This window comes from Schistocerca americana, unplaced genomic scaffold (genome assembly GCF_021461395.2).
Source record: "Schistocerca americana isolate TAMUIC-IGC-003095 unplaced genomic scaffold, iqSchAmer2.1 HiC_scaffold_107, whole genome shotgun sequence".
Lineage (NCBI taxonomy): Eukaryota > Metazoa > Arthropoda > Insecta > Orthoptera > Acrididae > Schistocerca > Schistocerca americana.
The window spans coordinates 387,022-409,503 of NW_025725123.1; the positions used below are offsets into that span (position 1 = coordinate 387,022).

The 22,482-nt window shown below is 43.8% G+C and overlaps 1 protein-coding gene and 1 non-coding gene across 2 annotated transcripts in view; one reads left to right on the top strand and one right to left on the bottom strand.

Annotated features, from left to right (window-relative positions):
• LOC124560158 (spore wall protein 2-like) overlaps positions 1-22,160 on the top strand; it is a 196,763-nt gene extending 174,603 nt beyond the window's left edge. Inside the window, exons 3-6 of the mRNA XM_047130921.1 lie at positions 7,758-10,081; positions 18,839-19,086; positions 21,443-21,516; positions 22,062-22,160. Of these exons, the coding sequence (XP_046986877.1) occupies positions 7,758-10,081; positions 18,839-19,086; positions 21,443-21,516; positions 22,062-22,160 (2,745 nt within the window). The remainder of the gene's footprint in view (positions 1-7,757; positions 10,082-18,838; positions 19,087-21,442; positions 21,517-22,061) is intronic.
• Positions 13,979-14,053, bottom strand: Trnal-caa. The gene has a single exon. It is a non-coding gene; the product is annotated as a tRNA-Leu (tRNA).
• Positions 22,161-22,482: the final 322 nt, after the last annotated feature.

Consider the following 22,482-nt stretch of genomic DNA (forward strand, 5'->3'; position numbering starts at 1 on the left):
ATTTGTGCCCCCTCCCTTGCGGCACAGTGTATATTACGATCAGCTTGCGAAGAGAGTGAGCAGAGTGAAGCAGCAAACATTCTCACTAATCATTTCTATATGGACCACTGTATCTCAGGTTGCGATACAGTAAGGGCTGAAACTGAGTTCCAACAATATCTATTGAAGATATTGATCAGAAGTGGATGTTCACTATGAAAATGGTACAACAACAGTGCCAAACTGTTCAAAAATATCCCCTCAGTGGTGCAAGAAACACAACTACTTTTACTGCTTGATAATGATGAGGATATTACAACTTCAGGTTTACTCTAGCAACCGGCTGATGATCATTTTAAAATTGTAAACAATGTCAAACCAGCACCTAATATCTACAGCTTCACAAAACACACACTACTGTGTGACACATCAAACATTTTTGGTCCTTTTGGATGAATTAGTTCCACTGTGATCACATTTAAGATATTTTTGCAATGTCTATGGCAGCATAAGTTAATGTGGAATGAGCCCTTGCCCTCAGAGTTCCACTCCTTGTGGCAGACACTGTACAGTCAAATTCTACTGACAGACAGCATGCACGTTGATTGTATAGTCATTGCACGAGGGACACCTATCAGCATACAGAAGTCAGTACAAGATTTGGATGACTATCGAAAGATTTTCATTTGATTCTATTTCTTGTGTCAGAGACCTACCTGAATATTACTGGAAGCAAATCCCAAAAAGCAAGAGTAGCTACACACTCACTTTTACTTCACTCAGCACAATCTGTGGTACATGAGATACCAAACACGAAGTTAGTTTTATTGAATTACTAAGCTACATGTGTTAAAGTCTTGACACCCAGAGACAAGAAGACCTCTCTATGAAGTGCACAAGATAGCTATTTAACAGCCAGAAAAATATTCTATGAAGATTTTTTTAACTTTGTCTGGCTATGATAACAGCAAGAAGAGTTACTCTACTATCATTTTAGAAAGGTACTTGATGTGTAATTGCAATATCTAAATATTTTAGACAACTGTAGATATCATACCTACTGTGGTGTAACCTATCACTTGGGTACAGTTACATATTTCGCGATGTCTGTAGTACCGATGAATGATGGCTGCAGCAATAATGTCATCTTATAGTTCATATAATGGGTTTACACTTTTATTCACTTCAGGAATTTTTTCTCTTGTGGATGAACTCTGTTGCAGATGTATGAAGAATTTCCACAGACTGGGACAACAATAGTTGCTTTATGAGGCTTCATCGTACCTGCTGATATGAGTTGTTTATTCCATGCTACCTCATTGTGGTTCACTGATGTACCTATCCTCTACATCTGCTAGCACAGTGACAACTGCCATTACATCAGGACACAAACATGAAGTTGAGCTGTCATTAGTATGTAAATATTGTTTGAGAAATTTTCTGGATTGTTCAGTAGACAATTTTATTGTGATAATGGACTTGAGGTAACATTTCGGGTAACAGTGTAAATGAAGTTGCAAAGGTTATGGGGGCCAGGAAGGTGTGGAGTGGAGTGCAAAAAACAATGAGAATGAAGTGGAGATGAATAGGATACACAGAAAGAAGTTGATTAATTAAAATGGTGTTGTGAAGGGCAGCTCACAGAAGGGCTGAAAACCCTGGACTGATGAAATTTGTGAGCACCTTGTTTTGCTACTGGTGATACTCACCTGAACTCTGCCATTCTCACGGGTGCTACCCTCTACTTTCACTCACCTGAGCAATGGGAGGCGGGCCTTGCTCCTCAACGAGGCCTGATTGACAAGAAATGAAATTGCGTGTTAATATAAAAACTACTTTATCTGCCAAGGTAAAACAAACATGTGATTAACTAAGAATGTTACAATGTGACATGATAAAGAACAGAATTATTTCAATCTTTTACAGTGCTTCTAATCAGTGAATAACTGAGCATCTTATCTACTCAAATATGTACAACAGAGAACATTACTAACCGAGTTCCAGAAATCCAAAACTTTATTCCAATTGGTGGCTGCTATCTGAAGACTGCCAGGGGCAAATACATTTTTACTGTCAATATTTCACATAATTATTGACCAAATTTTACAATCCTGTAGTAACGTGCTTATTGAAACATACAACTTTATTTTACAGGATTAATTCACTGTGGCAAGTGTAACAGTTTGGAACTGTGTGTATGACTGTATACGAAGCCTCACTCACTGCAGGCATATGCAAACATTACATTCGTCCAGTATTTTACAATGAGAGCACTTAGTTACTTGCAGAAAATTTCACCCCCAAATTTGAAATTTCATGAATTTTTTCTCAGGGATACCCCACACAAGGTAATAGAAAAATTTGTTTATCACTTACCACAGTTACCTGTTCGTGCAGTCAAACAGCCACATCAAACAAATACAATGCAACCCTTCTTTATTTACTTACAGATGGGTATATACAGCCACAAGAAGGCACGGCAGATGATGTGGGGTATTTCTCAGGTGCTTTCTTCATAGAGCTGAGGGGGGAAGAACTTTGATGGGTATGGCAACAGGATGGAGTAGGAGACATGATAGCATTGAGGTGGAAGTGGGTGGTGTACCATCTGGATGGTACCTTACAATGCCATCTTGTGAAATTCAACAGAGGGCTCTCTGTTGCTGGCATGTTAAGAGGCCTAAAACAAACTCAGTGCAGCTCATCTTACCCATGTCAGCCACTGCATAGTTTTTGTACAGGGGCCCATAACACTGGACAATTTTCCAGTACTCCTGCACTGCACAGCCTTCATTGATCACAGCACAGTGGCTTACCAGCCAACCCAAGTCACAAACTCTACATCAACTATCTACTTCGGAGTGCCATGGCTATTTTAATAACAATGCAGCCCTCAATATTGGTGTCACCAGCGCAACCTACACTTTAGGTGCCTACAGCAGTGCTTCTCAGTTGTTACAGACTGAGGGCTGAACTGGAGATTCAAGAATAGTTATCATAGTAGCAAATATCTTTCAGTGGAACAGGGCATTCTCTACCTTGCCTTCACTAGAAATCTGTTTCATTAGCTGCATGTTGTTACACACAAACTGTGTTGCAATGAAGCTCTATTCCACTTGGCTACTGAGGGACATCTCTCTTCTTGTGCTATTTTTGTTACTTCTTTGTCTCCGGAAACTTATTACCAGTGTCTTGTGTTCCGTTGGGTAGCCTTTATCTCTGTGTCATTGCACCTCACCATTCTTCTTCAATGATGATGTGGCCCGATTCCTGTATTATTCTGCCTGGTCTGTGCCTCCTTAACACTGCCATTGCCTCCATGAGAATGTCAGTTGTTATATTTTTTGCTGCTGTATAGAAAACTTTTCCTCTGAGCACAACAACAACATAGGAATCTAGGATATCAACAGTGCAACTTTGCAGTGCTCACCTAACACCTTAAAGAATGATTCTCATATTAGTGACATCCTTAGAGCATATAAGAACTATTTTTATGTTGCTTGCACCAGGAAGCTGCTTCATTTGCACAACTTTATCATGTGCCTTCTGTGTCGCAACAAAGTTCTAACATTATGCCTAACTGAGAAACATTTCTCTCCTTGTGCATGGATCATCAACAATAGGTGGGACATATGACCATGAGTGTGGTGGTAGATGGCAGTTCCCTGCGAGACTCCCTGTAGAGAGGTGAGGCAGGAATACAAACAGATTGTTCTGGGGAAAAGACTGTAGTGAATTTCTTAATGGGAAATATTTTATGAGCAAAGGGACAGCGATACTGTACATACATTATCTTTGGATACTTATTATCAGCCATTCTCTCCACATGTGTGAAAACATTTCTTCTATGGAGACAGGGAAGGGCCTGAATGGGTGAGGAAACTGACTACGCAAGGTTGAGGCTGGGAGGGTTATGGGAACAAAGGATATACTGCCGGCAGGGTTCCTACTCCTGCAGTTCAGAAAAGCTGGGGTTGGTGAGAAGGATCCATTATGGCACATGCTGTCAAGCAGTCATTGAAATGAATGATGTCATGTTCGGCAGTATGTTCAGCAACAGGGTGGTCCACTTGTTTACTGGCCACAGTTTGTCAGTGGTAATTCCTGAAGATGGACAGCTTGTTACTTGTCAGTCCCATGCAGAAAGCTGTACAGTGGTTGCAGTTTACTTTGTAAATCACTTGACTGGTTTCACAGGAAACCATGTCTTTGGTGGGTAGGTGATGTATGTTACATGATTGGAGTAGGTGATGGTGGAAGGAATTATGGGACAGGTCTTGCATTTAGTTCTGTTATAGGGATATGAGCCATGATGTAATGGGTTGGGAGCAGGCATTGTGTTCAAATTGCCAATTATATATAAGTTTGGTGGACAGAGCAATACCACTGTGGGTGAGGCGGGATGGATAGTAGGCATGGCATTTCAAATTTCGGAACACAATGACGGGTAGTCAAACCTTAGTGGAGAATGTAATTCAGTTGTGGTTGGTACTTAATTATGAGGGGAATGCTCCCCTGTAGTCAGACAGAGAGACTTGGAGGGTTGTTGGAGACTGCAAATATAAGGCACAGGAGATTTCTTTTTGTATACTTTATTGAGACCCCCAGTTTATTTCAAGGAGCAATGTTCATCCCTGTAGATGTGAGAACTGTGGGTGGATAGGATGTATGGAAGGAACTTCTTGGTATGGAATGGGTGGCAGTTGTCAAAATGGACTCATCACTTGTGGTTAGTAGGTTTGATATGGACAGAAGCAGTGAAGAAGCCATCTTTGAAGTAGATGTCAACATCTATGGAGGTGGCTTGTTGGCTTGAGAAAGTCCAGGTGAAGCAATGGGGGAGAAGCTGTTGAGGTTGGGTGGGATGTGAATAGGGTGGCTTCAATCTCGATGCAGATCACAAAGATGTCTTCAGTGAACCTGAATGATATGAGTGTTTAGGAAGGATTTTCAACCCATTACCCCATCACTCATATCCATGTAACAGACCTAGATGCAAGACCTGTCCCATACATCCTACCACCACCACCACCACCACCACCACCACCACCACCACGTACTGCTCCAGTCCGGTCCCATTCACCAGCTATCCCATCAAGGGCAGGACTACCTGTGAAACCACTCACATGATATATAAGCTAAGTTGCAGCCATTGTGCTGCATTCTATGATGGCATGACAACAAACAAGCTGTCTGTCCACATAAAGGGCCACCTACAAGCAGGGCAAGAAACAAGTTTGCAGGCTGCCCAACACGACATCATTCATTTCAATGACTGCTTCACTGCCCGAGACATACAGATCATGCCAACAAACACCAGTTTTTCCAAATTGTGAAGGTGACAACCCTCCAGGCATTATACTCTATGTTCCTACAACCCTCACTTTGGTTACTCACTTTTCTCACTTTTACAATGACTTATTATTAAATGTAAATTTGGTACTTAAAACTTTGTCTTCTTTCTTTTTTATCACATTTTCCACACAATCTACCACAGTACACATTTGAAACACAACTGCACATTTGTGACCAATCTCTTGTAGTTGCAAAGGCACAGCCAATTTTCAGTATGAATTATGTACTACGTAATTAATATCCAGTGTCAGGTTCAAGCATAAAATTCTGAACAACTGTTTCACTGATGTACTTTAGCACACCACCAATGAAGAATTAATGTCAAAGAAAAAGATGGAAAAATGTGTGCCACACAAGACAACATTAAAGTGATAACTTTAACACGTAATTAAGCTACTGAAGAAAGTGAAAATCTCACCTGCTGCTACCTCCTCTGCCTGCACCTCTTGTGGCTCCTGGAAAAAAATTAAAAGCCTGAATAACATTACATCAGCTTAATTTAAGTGTAAATCAAACACCCTGACATGTGGCAGTGGTATGTCATCTCACTGCACATGCTCATCTAAGTGTTAGTAAGTTTTTAAATTAAATATTGATAGAGATTACGAATAAGTTGCAGTGACAAGTAGATATATATGGAATTTTATTAATGTGAGAGTGATGAAAACAGCATAATGATCCAAGTTAAGAATCACAAAATAATTGAATTTTAATTGAACTTAACACTATAAATTCACTAGAGCTGCCAGCTGCCACAGACAGCCACGGTCACAGAGTAGGACAAAGATGACCACAAAATGCAAGTCGACAGGGTGGGAATGCAGACCATAGCTGCTGGATGTTTGAAGGCTGCTGTAAGGATACTGCCAGAGACCAACACAGAGGTACAACATAGTTTGCTGGATCAAACACCCTTCAACTATGACCTGGTGTAGTAATCAAAAGGATCACGGAAAGGGAAATGAATAACAGACAATTATAAAATCACAGATCATAGAGATAGTGATTGGCTCTGTCATGGCTGCATCTGCTGCTATCAAGACAGGAATTTGTGAATGGGTCTTGGTGCCAGAGAGCTATCTGAGGTTGAGCCACAACAACAGAAGAGGGAGTGGAACTGTTAAAAGAACTAGTAAATTAAATCCAGCCAGTTTTTTTGCTATCCTGAAGGGTGCGACGACACTGTGTGTGCAATTGTTTATAATGAACATTGTTTGTCATCATACAATGTTGGTTAAAAACATGGAGAGCACATCTCTGCATGTGAGTTGAGTCCCAACATGGCTCAGTCAACTGAGAGACTGTTACATTGCACGGTAAAGTTGAAGTGCAAGAATGGAACATTGTTGGCAGTAATGATTACATTTATAACTGGGGAAATACTGTTTCTCCAAGGGTGCCAGGGAGCATTAAATCTCTCATCATCCTTAGAAAGATGTCATTTGGGTGTGCATGTAGGTGAGGTGGGAGACCGAAAATGGATAGCAAATGGGAAATGGTCGCTTGATTTTGTACCATACATAATGATGAGATCATCATCAGGGCAAATTCGGCAGTGCAGGAGAGGTCCAGATGGGGGTAGGAGTGCATGGAGTGTGAAAGAAATGTGGGTACTCCCACAGTAAGCCAAATGAGGTTAGGGTGACAGGAGGACAATGAAGAGGGCACCTTTCTGATAGATTCTGGGAGAGTCCCAAGGGGAGCAGCAGAAACGGGTGAGGGAGTTGGCCAGTAAGCTGGAAGCTGACTGTCCAGTGACTTAGGGATGTAAACAGTAGAAATGGAAAAGTCGAGGTGAGGAAGTAAAAGGCAGACAGGATTAGCTTGAAGTTAGGTAGTCAGGAAGACTATGAACTTCATCCTTAATAAACAGCATGACTCCACTGCATGACATAGAATCTGTCCCTGGGTGATGGTGTGAGATTGGGCAGATGTCAAAGCAGACTGGAAATAAACGAGAGAGTTCAACGCAGGTCGTGAGTATGCAATTTTGTTTCCTGGAAGCAGAGAACAAGTAGAGACTATGATTCCAAGAGCAGCCATAATTCCTCTTTGTTGGATCAAAGGCCACAAAAATTCCACTGGAAGAGTGCCACGATTAGGAAAGTGGAAAAGGGACAAAATGGAGGGGTATCACCTCAGTGGCTATCGAGTGGCAGCTTTCGAAGGCTCACTGGCGCAGGTCACAGAGGCTGGAGATTCTGCCTCTATGTCGGCATTCTCATTCTGTCTATTCTGTCCGTCCTTGGAATCCAGAGCAGAAAAATTGCTGGAGGTGCATACCGGCAACAAGGAGGTCAGTCAGCCAAGGATATCATGTAATGACACCACCAAGGAGGATCTCCGAGCAAATGACTTTCACCTGTGAGTCAAAAGTTTGTGCCTTGTTTGCACAGCTGTAGAGGAGGGGTGTGGACGGCTAGGGGGGAGGGGGACGGCGAGGGGGGGGGGGGCGGCGATGGGGGCCGGCGGGCGGGGAGGCGGACGTGGAGGGGGACGTGGAGGAGGGGGAGGGGGAGGAGGAGGGGGAGGGTGACGAGGAGGCGGAGGGGGAGAAGGAGGCGGAGGAGGAGGAGGGTGACGAGGAGGAGGAGGAGGAGGAGGAGGAGGAGGGTGACGAGGAGGAGGAGGAGGAGGAGGAGGAGGAGGGTGACGAGGAGGAGGAGGAGGAGGAGGGTGACGAGGAGGAGGGTGACGAGGAGGAGGAGGAGGAGGGTGACGAGGAGGAGGAGGAGGAGGGTGACGAGGAGGAGGAGGAGGAGGGTGACGAGGAGGAGGAGGAGGAGGGTGACGAGGAGGAGGAGGAGGAGGGTGACGAGGAGGAGGAGGAGGAGGAGGGTGACGAGGAGGAGGAGGAGGAGGGTGACGAGGAGGAGGAGGAGGAGGGTGACGAGGAGGAGGAGGAGGAGGAGGAGGAGGAGGAGGGTGACGAGGAGGAGGAGGAGGAGGAGGAGGAGGAGGGTGACGAGGAGGAGGAGGAGGGTGACGAGGAGGAGGAGGAGGAGGAGGAGGGTGACGAGGAGGAGGAGGAGGAGGAGGAGGAGGGTGACGAGGAGGAGGAGGAGGAGGAGGAGGAGGGTGACGAGGAGGAGGAGGAGGAGGAGGAGGAGGGTGACGAGGAGGAGGAGGAGGAGGGTGACGAGGAGGAGGGTGACGAGGAGGAGGAGGAGGAGGGTGACGAGGAGGAGGAGGAGGAGGGTGACGAGGAGGAGGAGGAGGAGGGTGACGAGGAGGAGGAGGAGGAGGGTGACGAGGAGGAGGAGGAGGAGGGTGACGAGGAGGGGGAGGAGGAGGGTGACGAGGAGGAGGAGGAGGAGGAGGGTGACGAGGAGGAGGAGGAGGAGGAGGACGAGGGTGACGAGGAGGAGGAGGAGGAGGAGGAGGAGGAGGAGGGTGACGAGGAGGAGGAGGAGGAGGAGGAGGAGGAGGAGGGTGACGAGGAGGAGGAGGAGGAGGAGGGTGACGAGGAGGAGGAGGAGGAGGAGGAGGAGGAGGAGGAGGAGGGTGACGAGGAGGAGGAGGGTGACGAGGAGGAGGAGGAGGAGGAGGAGGAGGAGGAGGAGGAGGAGGGTGACGAGGAGGAGGAGGAGGAGGAGGAGGAGGAGGAGGAGGAGGGTGACGAGGAGGAGGAGGAGGAGGAGGAGGAGGAGGGGGGTGACGAGGAGGAGGAGGAGGAGGAGGAGGAGGAGGAGGGTGACGAGGAGGAGGAGGAGGAGGAGGAGGGTGACGAGGAGGAGGAGGAGGAGGAGGAGGGTGACGAGGAGGAGGAGGAGGAGGAGGAGGAGGGTGAGGAGGAGGGTGACGAGGAGGAGGAGGAGGAGGAGGGTGACGAGGAGGAGGAGGAGGAGGGTGACGAGGAGGAGGGTGACGAGGAGGAGGGTGACGAGGAGGAGGAGGAGGAGGGTGACGAGGAGGAGGAGGAGGAGGGTGACGAGGAGGAGGAGGAGGAGGGTGACGAGGAGGAGGAGGAGGAGGAGGAGGGTGACGAGGAGGAGGAGGAGGAGGGTGACGAGGAGGAGGAGGAGGAGGGTGACGAGGAGGAGGAGGAGAAGGGTGACGAGGAGGAGGAGGAGGAGGGTGACGAGGAGGAGGAGGAGGAGGAGGGTGACGAGGAGGAGGAGGAGGAGGAGGGTGACGAGGAGGAGGAGGAGGAGGAGGAGGGTGACGAGGAGGAGGAGGAGGAGGAGGAGGGTGACGAGGAGGAGGAGGAGGAGGAGGGTGACGAGGAGGAGGAGGAGGAGGAGGAGGAGGGTGAGGAGGAGGAGGAGGAGGGTGACGAGGAGGAGGAGGAGGAGGAGGGTGACGAGGAGGAGGAGGAGGAGGGTGACGAGGAGGAGGAGGAGGAGGAGGGTGATGAGGAGGAGGAGGAGGAGGGTGACGAGGAGGAGGAGGAGGAGGGTGACGAGGAGGAGGAGGAGGAGGAGGAGGGTGACGAGGAGGAGGAGGAGGAGGGTGACGAGGAGGAGGAGGAGGAGGGTGACGAGGAGGAGGAGGAGGAGGAGGGTGACGAGGAGGAGGAGGAGGAGGGTGACGAGGAGGAGGAGGAGGAGGGTGATGAGGAGGAGGAGGAGGGTGACGAGGAGGAGGAGGAGGGTGACGAGGAGGAGGAGGAGGGTGACGAAGAGGAGGAGGAGGGTGACGAAGAGGAGGAGGAGGGTGACGAAGAGGATGAGGAGGGTGACGTAGGGGAGGAGGAGGGTGACGTAGAGGAGGAGGGGGAGGAGGAGGAGGGGGAGGAGGAAAAGGGGTCGGATGAGGGGGAGGGGGAGTTGGAGGAGTAGAAGAAGACGGGGCTGCTACTACGTCACTGGGTGATTTTACAACCACAGTGCTGTATTTCTCATCACGTGTCTGGATGTCTATGTCCTTCATGAACTGAGATGTAGCAAGAACAGTACTGTAACTGCCTGATGGTAGAACACAGGCTTACTTCCTTGACCCAGATTTCCTGGACACCCGATCATCGAGGTACACGAGACCAACTCAGGAGGAGTTGGCATGGTCACCATTACATCTTTTGCAGCAGGGAGGAGGTGACAGCCAGGTTACACAGTTGGCTGCGTGTCACCAGGACATACGAGTGTGGTCATAATGATCACATTGGTAACAATGCATTGTGTTCAGAATGTGTTGTCTTACTGGTCGTTGACAGAAGCATCACTCTATCAAATGTGAAAAAAAGGTAGGGAAGCCTGGCCCTACTCCAATGGTGTAGTCAGGGAAGGAAAAGTTGCTGTGTAATATGAAGTTGCATTCAATAATTGTTCACAATTCATAGAAATTTCCTTCTGAGATCAGAAAGAACTTTGCATCTAAATACACTTCATGTGTCAAGCATCCCACCAATACCAGCCACTCTGACCAGGGGCTCTCCACAAGGGTGCCACTGAGCCACAGCGAGGGCCATTTGGTATGGCAGCCACTGCCGGGGGTTCCAATGCTCCGAGAAGGCAAGCAAACACAACTTGCCATACATGGAGAGTCAGGAATCAGGAGTGCGATCCCTGTGTTTTCAGGGGGCTCAGCCATATGGGTACGTAATAGCCTCAACCCTCTGGTGACTTAGGAGGGTGGAAGGGGGCTAGAGGGTGGAAGGAGGCTAGAGGGTGGATGGGCGAGGGAATGACGGAGAAGGGGGGGAGGGGGGAGGAATCCACACCACAGATGCCAGGGAGGGAGTTGTTCCCCAAGTGGCTCACACTAAAAAACAGGAAATTTTGAAGTGGAGGTCAAACCTCAAGTGGGGACCTAAACACCAAAAAGATGAATGAACAGGAAGAAGGAACAAAATTGTAAACAATACAAGAAAGCAGGTGCATAGCCATGTCAATTTGAATCGGAACACTGAGAAAGGGTAAGGAGGGGGCAACAGGGAATAAACAAGGATAGGAGAGCAGGGTGACAAATTCAGCCAGTAAAGAAGAACTGGCTGTATTGCCCCATGTGCACCACGTGTGAAGTCAATAAACAACTGTGAGACCCCAGTGAGGGATCTGACTTTACTGCATCAGAATGTACCATCAAGTTGCCCATCATAAAACTGCCATCATTCAAACGTTATGTAAAGCAGTTCAGGCATTTTTGTACATTTATGAGTCTTCTGGTTAATAATGAGGAATTATAGGACACTACTAAATAACCATTTGCTTAGTTCAGTAATATGTGCTGCTCACAATATGATCACCCATCTTCCGGTGACTAGCACTAATTTTAATGCAGCTGTTGATACGGTATGCAATACATAGAATAATCCTAGATTGATTCTGTCAGCACATCTGAAAAACCTATTGGTGCTCCCTTTAGTGACTGGAAAGGTGCAAGTAAACTTCATGGACTACTTCAAGCAATGTTCATGAGCTGATGGCATTACAACTAATTGTATCCTTGCAAGACATAATTATATCTCATTTATCTGTAGAAAATGTTGACCAGTCTGTAAGAACAGAATTTAAATCCCACCGGAGTTTCAAAAGCTTTCCGAAATTAGGAAAGAGATAGGTTTTTCTCTACAGTAAAAGAAAATCTGAAATCGTGAAGGCTACAGACCAATATGGCACTGCACATATGTAAATAAACAGCAGACCGCCTGCAACGCCAAGCACATGGGGCATTTGAGATGAATCTAGTCCCTGCTAGTGCTGCATTTTTCATGTGCCACTTGCTTCATACTTTGCAGAAGTGCAGAAAATTCAGGCAAGGTGTGTGTAGTGAACAAAAAACCTAATGTGATGCACAACAAATTGTTTCCCCAATTGCTTTAAGGGTGTTCGTAGCACTTCTAGTTGAACATCTGTATGCTGTCATGCTTGTCAAAAATGACACCACACAGAAATAAAACACACAAAATGGAACAAGGTAGGATTGTCCTAGTGACATAAAACGCAAACACAATGGTGTTTATCCATCAAGTACATTGTGTTATTGCTCACTTAAGTCATCCCTGGCATAGAAGTGCTGCTTATAACAATGACAATATGGTTATAAGATAGCAGTGGCACATGAAAAACATATGCTCTCTCAGCTTCTGACTTGCAGACACAATTTATATCTGATGCATGCGCATAGTGCCTGACTTCACAAATGGCTAAGTAGAGCACCCATTCAAGGAACAGATGGAAACATACCAGAAACAAAACAGCGCATCTCTGTTCAAGTCGACGTCTTCATTATACCTTCTGTCTGTTTAATGTTCCTGAAGATAACTGAGATCTCATCTCGATCCCAATGTGTCGAATTTGATGAGTATAAAAATTGTTGATCCAGAATTTTGGTCACCTTGCAAGATCGACATATTGCTGGGACCAGAACTTTCTTTGTACATTCCGAAGGCAAGGACTATCTCCATAGGAACTGATCATCCTGTGTTTCAAGAAAGAACTGTGTTGGGTTATGTATGTCAAAGCAGTATCAAATGGTAGAGCACAGAATTTTGTCAAGGTAGCCATTCGTGTTGTGCTCTGTGAAAACTTACACTGACTTTCTTGAAGAAACTGTGAATGACAGAAGGATCAAATCATGTCTGAACCACAGTATCTCTAATCTCAGTGGCACAGCATTCTACTGGTATCACTAACTACTTAGGTTGACGATATTGATTCGATCGGGTGTCGCAAGCTAAGATCTTTGATTGATGCACACGCGTAATTGTGCACGTGTGTCCTGAGATGCAGCTGAAGTTCGAATCGGTGAGGGCAAACTGAGCTGAATCACATGAGGACCAATAGTGGCAACCTGCGTGAAGACATACGGACATTGTGTGCAAACTGATTGTTTGTCTCATGAAAGGAACCTACTCTAACACAATCTGTGTTGGAGGAAAATCAATCTCGGTACATGTGTTTGCTTGAGCTAATGTATCAGCACTTGCTGAAATCTTTGCCTCTGAATAATACAAATTTTAAGGAGTGTTAATTTGTATCGCTAGTCAGTTGTGCCAGTCATTCATATTTTCTACTTCCTGGCCCTTATTGTGTGAAGCTTTATTTGTGTAGATTACTGTTTCCATTGATATGTGTCAGCAGAAAATGATGTGTTCTACTTCCCTGGGCCTAGAGCAGAGGTATGTTTGCATTTTGCCATGGTGGCGCTTCCATCGTCATGTGGCGCACAGATTGACTGGCTGTCTGCTGCCCCCACTAGTCGCACTGTGGTGGCTCTAGGGAAGTGAAGTTGCTCATTTGACACATGCTGTGGTAGAGCGTGACTTCTGGGCAGGAACCATTAGTCTGCTCTTTTTGGTGAATTTATTGAGTAATTAAGTTTATTACATAAAATAACAAGGGACAAAATATGCGAGTCCACATTTCATTTCTTTTCCTTAAAGCTGCTCCAAACCTAGTTGTGAGGTATCAATGTCTTTATTACAGAAGAAGAGCAGCGATGTAACTCACACTTCCTGGAACACACAACTGAAGATTCAAAAGATAGATTCATTGTTCGTCTCCCATTTCAGGAAGAGCTGAGTTTGTTATGCCATTCTTTCCACAATGAATCAAAATGATTCTCTTAAACTGAACAGACACTAGCAAGATAATCAAAGATTGTGGAAAGCTACACAGAGTTTATGAGGAAGTATGAAGAATGAGATTTTCACTCTGCAGCAGAGTCTGCACTGATATGAAACTTCCTGGCAGATTAAAACTGTGTGCCCGACCGAGACTCGAACTCGGGACCTTTGCCTTTTGCGGGCAAGTGCTCTACCAACTGAGCTACCGAAGCACGACTCACGCCCGGTACTCACAGCTTTACTTCTGCCAGTACCTCGTCTCCTACCTTCCAAACTTTACAGAAGCTCTTCTGCGAACCTTGCAGAACTAGCACTCCTGAAAGAAAGGATACTGCGGGGACATGGCTTAGCCACAGCCTGGGGGATGTTACCAGAATGAGATTTTCACTCTGCAGCAGAGTGAAAATCTCATTCTGGAAACATCCCCCAGGCTGTGGCTAAGCCATGTGTCTGCAGTATCCTTTCTTTCAGGAGTGCTAGTTCTGCAAGGTTCGCAGAAGAGCTTCTGTAAAGTTTGGAAGGTAGGAGACGAGGTACTGGCAGAAGTAAAGCTGTGAGTACCGGGCGCGAGTCGTGCTTCGGTAGCTCAGTTGGTAGAGCACTTGCCTGCGAAAGGCAAAGGTCCCGAGTTCGGGTCTCGGTCGAGCACACAGTTTTAATCTGCCAGGAAGTTTCAGGAAGTATGAATATTTAAGACATATGGTAATAGTAGTCATGACAGATAACACGCCACATCAGCTATCTTTAAAAAACAAGCTCAACTACTAAAGCAAGACTAATGTTTGATTGACTTGCCAAATGGAATACTAATTTGTCACTAAACAGTCTCCCAATGGTAGGACCAAACATGAAATATAATTTGTACTCTTTAAGATTATACTTCCACATGCAATGCATTGCCTTCACAGTGGACATGGAAATTATGTATCGACAAGCTCTGGTAGCAATTAAAGATCACACTTTCCAATGAATATTGTGAGGGAGTGATAGATCTGCTACATTTCAGGAATACACAATGACTTGTGAACCCTTCGTTGCAGCACAGTGTCTGTTACGGTTAGCTCGCAAAGAGAGTGAGCAGAGTGAAGCAGCAAACATTCTCAATAATCATTTCTACATGGACCACTGTATCTAAGGTTGTGATACAGTAAGTGCTGAAATTGAGCTCCAACAATATCTCCTGAAGATACTGATCACAAGTGGATGTTCACTAAGGAAATGATACAGCAACAGTGCCAAACTATTCAAAAATGCACCCTGAGTGGTGCAAGAAACACGACTACTTTTTCTGCTTGATAATGATGAGGATATTAGAACTCCAGGTTTATTCTAGCAACCAGCTGATGATCATTTTAAAATTGTAAACAATGTCAAACCAGCACCTAATATCTACAGCTTCACAAAACACACACTACTGTGTGACACATCAAACATTTTTGGTCCTTTTGGATGAATTAGTTCCACTGTGATCACATTTAAGATATTTTTGCAATGTCTACGGCAGCATAAGTTAATGTGGAATGAGCCCTTGCCCTCAGAGTTTCACTCCTTGTGGCAGACACTGTACAGTCAAATTCTTATGACAGACAGCACGCACGTTGATTGTATAGTCATTGCACGACGGACACCTATCAGCATACAGAAGTCAGTACAAGATTTGGATGACTATCGAAAGATTTTCATTTGATTCTATTTCATGTGTCAGAGACCTATCTGAATATTACTGGAAGCAAATCCCAAAAAGCAAAAGTAGATACACAATTACTTTTACTTCACTCAGCACAATCTGTGGTACATGAGATACCAAACATGAAGTTAGTTTTATTAAATTACTAAGCTACATATGTTAAAGTCTTGACACCCAGAGACAAGAAGACCTCTCTATGAAGTGCACAAGTTATCTATTTAACAGCCACAAAAATATTCTATGAAGATTTTTTTAACTTTGTCTGGCTATGATAACAGCAAGAAGAGTCACTCTACTATCATTTTAGAAAGGTACTTGATGTGTAATTGCAACATCTAAATATTTTAGACAACTGTAGATATCATACCTACTGTGGTGTAACCTATCACTTGGTTACAGCTACATATTTCGCAATGTCTATAGTACCGATGAATGATGGCTGCAGCAATAATGTCATCTTATAGTTCATATAATGGGTTTACACTTTTATTCACTTCAGGAATTTTTTCTCTTGTGGATGAACTGTGTTGCAGATGTATGAAGAATTTCCACAGACTGGGACAACAATAGTTGCTTTATGAGGCTTCACCGTACCTGCTGATTTGAGTTGTTTATTCCATGCTACCTCATTCTGGGTCATTGATGTACCTAGCCTCAACATCTGCTAGCACAGTGACAACTGCCATTACATCAGGACACAAACATGAAGTTGAGCTGTCACTAGTATGTAAATATTGTTTGAGAAATTTTCTGGACTGTTCAGTAGACAATTTTATTGTGATAATGGACTTGAGATAACATTTTGGTTAACAGTGTAAATGAAGTTGCAAAGGTTATGGGGGCCAGGAAGGAGTGGAGTGGAGTGCAAAAAACAATGAGGATGAAGTGGAGACGAATAGGATACACAGAAAGAAGTTTATTAATTAAAATGGGGTTGTGAAGGGCAGCTCACAGAAGGGCTGAAAATCCTGGGCTGATGAGGAGAGCCAGGAAACAGTGTGGTGTTTATTACATGCATCAAAACCATACTTGTTTTGCTACTGGTGAAACTCACCTGAACTCTGCCATTCTCACGGGTGCTACCCTCTACTTTCACTCACCTGAGCAATAGGAGGTGGGCCTTGCTCCTCAACGAGGCCTGATTGACAAGAAAAGAAATTGCGTGTTAATATAAAAACTACTTTATCTGCAAAGGTAAAACAAACATGTGATTAACTAAGAATGTTACAATGTGACATGATAAAGAACAGAATTATTTCATTCTTTTAGAGTGCCTATTGATCAGTGAATAACTGAGCATCTTATCTACTCAAATATGTACAACAGAGAACATTACTAACCGAGTTGCAGAAATCCAAAACTTTATTCCAGTTGGTGGCTGCTCTCTGAAGACTGCCAGGGGCAAATAAATTTTTACTGTCAAAATTTCACATAATTGTTGACCTAATTTTACAATCCTGTAGTAACGTGCTTATTGAAACATACAACTTTATGTTACAGGATTAACTCACTGTGGCATGTGTAACAGTTAGGAACTGTTTGTATGACTGTATACAAAGCCTCACTCACTGCAGGCATTTGCAAACATTATATTCGTCCAGTATTTTACAATGAGAGCACTTAGTTGCATGCAGAAAACTTCATCCCCAAATTTAAAATTATCATCAATTTTTCTCAGGGATACCCCACACAGAGTAATAGCACAAATGGTTGTCACTTACCACATTTTTGCTGTTCATGCAGTCAAAGTGCTACATCAAACAAATACAATGCAACCCTCCTTTCTTCACTTAGAGATGGGTACATGCATGGCGGATGATGTGGGGTATTTCTCAGGTGCTTTCTTCGTAGAGGTGAGGCAGGAAGAACTTTGATGGGTATGGCAACAGGATGGAGTAGGAGACATAATAGGAATGAGGTGGAAGTGAGTGGTGTACCTTCTGGATGGTACCTTACAATGCCATATTGTGAAATTCAACAAAGGGCTCTGTTGCTGTCATTTTAAGAGGCTTGGAACAAACTCAGTGCTGCTCATCTTGCCCATGACTGCATAGTTTGTGTACAGGGGCCCCATAACACTGGACAATTTTCCAGTACTCCTGCACTGCACAGCCTTCATTGATCACAGCACAGTGGCTTACCAGCCAACCCAAGTCACAAACTCTACATCAACTATCTACTTCGGAGTGCCATGGCTATTTTAATAAGAATGCAGCCCTCAATATTGGTGTCACCAGTGCAACCTACACTTTAGGTGCCTACAGCAGTGCTTCTCAGTTGTTACAGACTGAGGGCTGTACTGGAGATTCAAGAATAGTTATCATAGTAGCAAATATCTTTCACTGGATCAGGGCATTCTCTACCTTGTCTTCAAATGGTTCAAATGGCTCTGAGCACTATGGGACTCAACTGCTGAAGTCATTAGTCCCCTAGAACTTAGAACTAGTTAAACCTAACTAACATAAGGACAGCACAAACATCCATGCCCGAGGCAGGATTCGAACCTGCGACCGTAGCAGTCTTGCGGTTCCAGACTGCAGCGCCTTTAACCGCACGGCCACTTCGGCCGGCTGCCTTGTCTTCACTAGAAACCTGTTTCATGTTGTTACACACAAAATATGTTGCAATGACTCTCTGTTCCCCTTGGCTACTCAGGAACATCTCTCTTCTTGTGCTATTTTCATTACTTCTTTGTCTCTGGAAACGTATTACCAGTGTCTTGTGTTCCATTGGGTAGCCCTTATCTCTGTGTCATTCCATCTCACCATCCTCCTTCAATGATGATGTGGCCTGATTCCTGTATTATTCTTCCAGGTCTGTGCCTCCTGGATGGCACTGCCATCACCTCCATGAGGATGACAGTTGTCATACTTTTTGCTGCTGTATAGACAAATTTTCCTCTGAGCACAACATCAACATTGGAATCGAGGACTTCACCAGTCCAACTTGCAGTGCTCACCTGACACCTTAAAGAATGATTCTCATATTAGTAACAACCTTAGAGCATATAAGAACTATTTTTATGTTGCTTGCACTAGGAAGCTGCTTCACTTGCACAACATTATCATGTGCCTTCTGTGTTGCAACGAAGTACCAACGTTATGGCTACCTGAGCAACATTTCTCTCCTTGTGCATGGATCATCCACAAGAGGTGGGACATATGACCATGAGTGTAGGTGGCCAATGGCAGTTACCTGCCAGACTTCTTGTAGGGGCGTGAAGCAGGAATACAAACTGTTCCAACATATTTCGGCAGTAATTACTGGTACCACAAAAAATGTGTCAAAGTTAATCTGAAATACTTTAACAGAGAAAAACAGTGGACATGCAACCAGTGCATCATACTAGCAACTGATTCCAAAGTAAACAATAGTCTAAAAATGCAGGACCACATAATTACATCATTGAAACAAGAAACAATGGACCTCAACCTCAAGGATAAAAGCCTACTGGTGAAGTATCATGAACTATTTGTGAAGTGTAATGAACTTGAAGTGGCAGTAACCAATAAAACCACAAACAATGAACTCGTTATCCGCACCCCAAATGTACATATCGGTAAGAAAAACTGGCATTTGACAGGACAGCATACTACAAGCAATAATCAAGCTGTAAATCATTTTCAGAATGCAATGCTCAGAAATCGTGTGTTGTCTAGCACCACGTGTGATAATAGCTCTATAAAATCTGCATGTAAACAAACTGCAATGGAAAACAAAGCTAATGTGGGGGTTGACCTATGTGAAATGGATCCAGAAAGTGATTTTAAAAGTGTAACTTCTGATAACCACCTGGTGCAAGATGCTAGCAATGTCAATTTATATTGCACACTATCTTACACAGAATTTAACCCAAAGTGAACAATCTGCCACAAAGTGTATGAGTAACCCACCGACAAACAGAATTTCTCAATCTGTGGCTGGACAAAAACGAAAAATTCCAGAACGTTACATAGCAAGAAAATCTCGGAAAAAATGAAAGTACTAATATTAAGTGACAGTGATGGAGGGGCCTGTGCTCAAATACTGCAAGACAAACTAGGGCCCTCATATAAGGTGAAAGGCATAGTAAAACCTGGCGCCCCACTAAAAGAGGTGATAAAAAACACAGAAAATTTGATAAGAAACTTCAGTACACGTGATACTTTGATTGTAATAGGGGGATTGTAACAACAACGACGCTGTACTATTGTACATAAGTAATTTTTTTGTTCTGATTTTTCAATAAACTAGTGTAATTGATGTTCTGATTTCATTTCTTTTTTGTTTCATGTCATTGTGTTAGGAAAACTGTAAACGAGTTTCAATGTGAATATTAATGTTTATGTCAAATGTGAAGCAATATTGTGACTGAATTGAAGTGTAACAAATATTGAGACTGTTGTAAGATGTTTAAAATGGTAACTGTGTGTCTGGTCCATACGTAAGCAATGTGTTAGTATTTGTAGAATGAAAAACCTCGGGTGAATACTACGTCTGTAAGGGAGCGGTAAAAGGTGAATGGCAGGCAAGCGCGGGAAAATGCACGCGGGCACTGCACGGCACAACGGGCTCAGTAGTAGTTGGAGTTTGGCATTGGCCTGAGCAACACCTTCTGGAGCAAGGAGGCTCTCCTGGAAGACATAGTTTCACTGAGCCTCGGGTATACTGTTCCAAAGCCCACACAGCATGAAAAAATTCCATAGGCACTAAATGGAAAAGTATTGTGACGCTAAGAAGAATTACAGTGCCGATACGTCAAGAGCCATAGCTGTGGTTGTATGTGTGCTCTGTGGCTCGCCATCTCGCTGCCCGCCAACCGACGCATTGATACAAGCAGGCTGAAACTTTTAGTAGTGTATTTGTATGGACCTATTCAATAATAATCTAAATTTTACCAGAACTTTCTCCTCATTTAATTATCCTCACAACTAACCTAGACAGGGTCCTTTCCAAATGTGGAATCCGAGTGTCCCAAAATGAAAAATTAAATTTTGTGTTAATAATAATTACTTGCAGACCTAGTTATGTTAGAATGGTGTTTAAAGAACTGTTTTGTTAATGAACCAGTAAAAGAATAACAAAGGTCTAACGAAGTTGAAAGATAACTTTAATATTGAAATAGTAATGAAGTTTAATTATTTTGAGACAGATATAAAGGTATTTAAATGAGAAGCAAATAAGATAAAAAGTGTACTAACTCATACACTGAAAATCTTGAACGCATGATAATTTCAGTAATCAATATTTTAATATAGTGATCAAAACAGTTTCATGCCCCCCCCCCCCCACTCCCCCCTCCACCACTTTTTATTCATTTGAATTTTGAAGTCTACTAAATTGGTTTGACCAGCAAAAGTTAAAGTCAATATAAAAGCCTAAATTTATCAGTGTTTTATATTTATTAAAATTGACATTTTGTGTGTGGCTCGAAAGTGCTATTTCTAGGGTAATCTATGCCCGATTTTAATCAGTTTAATAGACAGTATAAAGTCTTGTAGTATACATTATAGTGTGGTGTTATGTATTTATGGTCTTTCCATGTCAGTACAGAATGTGAAACTATCAGTTCAATAGATTTTCTGGTTCTAAAATTTTACTATATTATGCAGTGTTACTGTGTGTTGTTTTGCATGAATATACAGCAACTTCTACAGGGAAGAAGCTCAGTTAATGCCTAATTAGGCTGGCGACCGTATTATCATCAAATTGGTAGCATCTTCAGTATTACTTTTCTTCCATACTGACGTGTAATTCCATTTTGAACTTACTTGACGGATCATTGATATTACAGAGTGGGTGTAAGTCTGATTTGCCACCATTCAGGTACACGCGGTCAATATCTATACGAAAATCCTGTCTCGTAAGGTGAAGCCCGCTCACTTACCATAGTACAGGCTTTAATGAGTATTGTGTGCCCCACGCGCATGTTACAGGTTCTAACGACATACACAAACTTCTCAATCTAATGTTGAAGCATGTGGTAGAACCATTGGCACCAAAACTCGCTGTAAGTCACAAAATGAATATCATTATCCAGCCTATACCCAGGAGATATGATGTTCAAAATTTAAATAGTAAAATTAATACTGCAGACCTCCACCTGATACAGGCACGGAATTTAGCAAAACATGCATTCAAAAAAAGAATTGCTATGAACTTTGAAATAGAGAGACTAGCCAAAAACCACTTCACAACACATGGTTTACACCTCAACAAATGTGGCAAGGAGATTATCTGCATTAGACTGGCCTTCCTGACAACTATGGGGGACAATAAGAAACCAAAATTCAGAAACCATAAACAGATGCTAATAAGCAATTGGATAAAGACAAACAAGATGGGAAATAAAAAGATTAATAGTGGTCATACTGTGCAAACTACACTAGACAAATGGGTCACAAAGTCACAGAGATGAAACACAAACCCCCTGACTACTCAAAAGGTCAGGAACAGGAAAGGATCAATAATGTGATGGTGAACATTATGAAGACATCCCTCCAAAATGTCAATGTGATGCCTCAGCAGTGTGAAGTGCATGTGGACACTTTTCAGGCCCACCTGGAAGATGAGTCGGCTGCCAAGGACAAACAACAGAACCAGCACAGCTGCTCGGAAGGCAACATACCTAGAATACTGCACAATTCAAACTAAAGGTCAGTGACACAGTAAATATGACTTCAAGCCCCCCTGAGTAAACCCCACTCAGACCTGAATATCTGTTATCACAATGTCTAATCCTTGAGCAACAAAACTGATGACATAAGCATTTTGCTGACCAGTGAACACAGTGATATCTCAGTAGTATGCCTAGCAGAGCACTGGCTCTGCACTGATGTAGTTAAATTAATCTCACTACCAAATTCAAATTGGGTTAACACCACTCCAGATCGGATGATGGACATGGTGTGTTTGCCATCTTCATCAAACAACACATTGAATATAACCCACTTCCTACCCTAAAGGAAATAGGAAC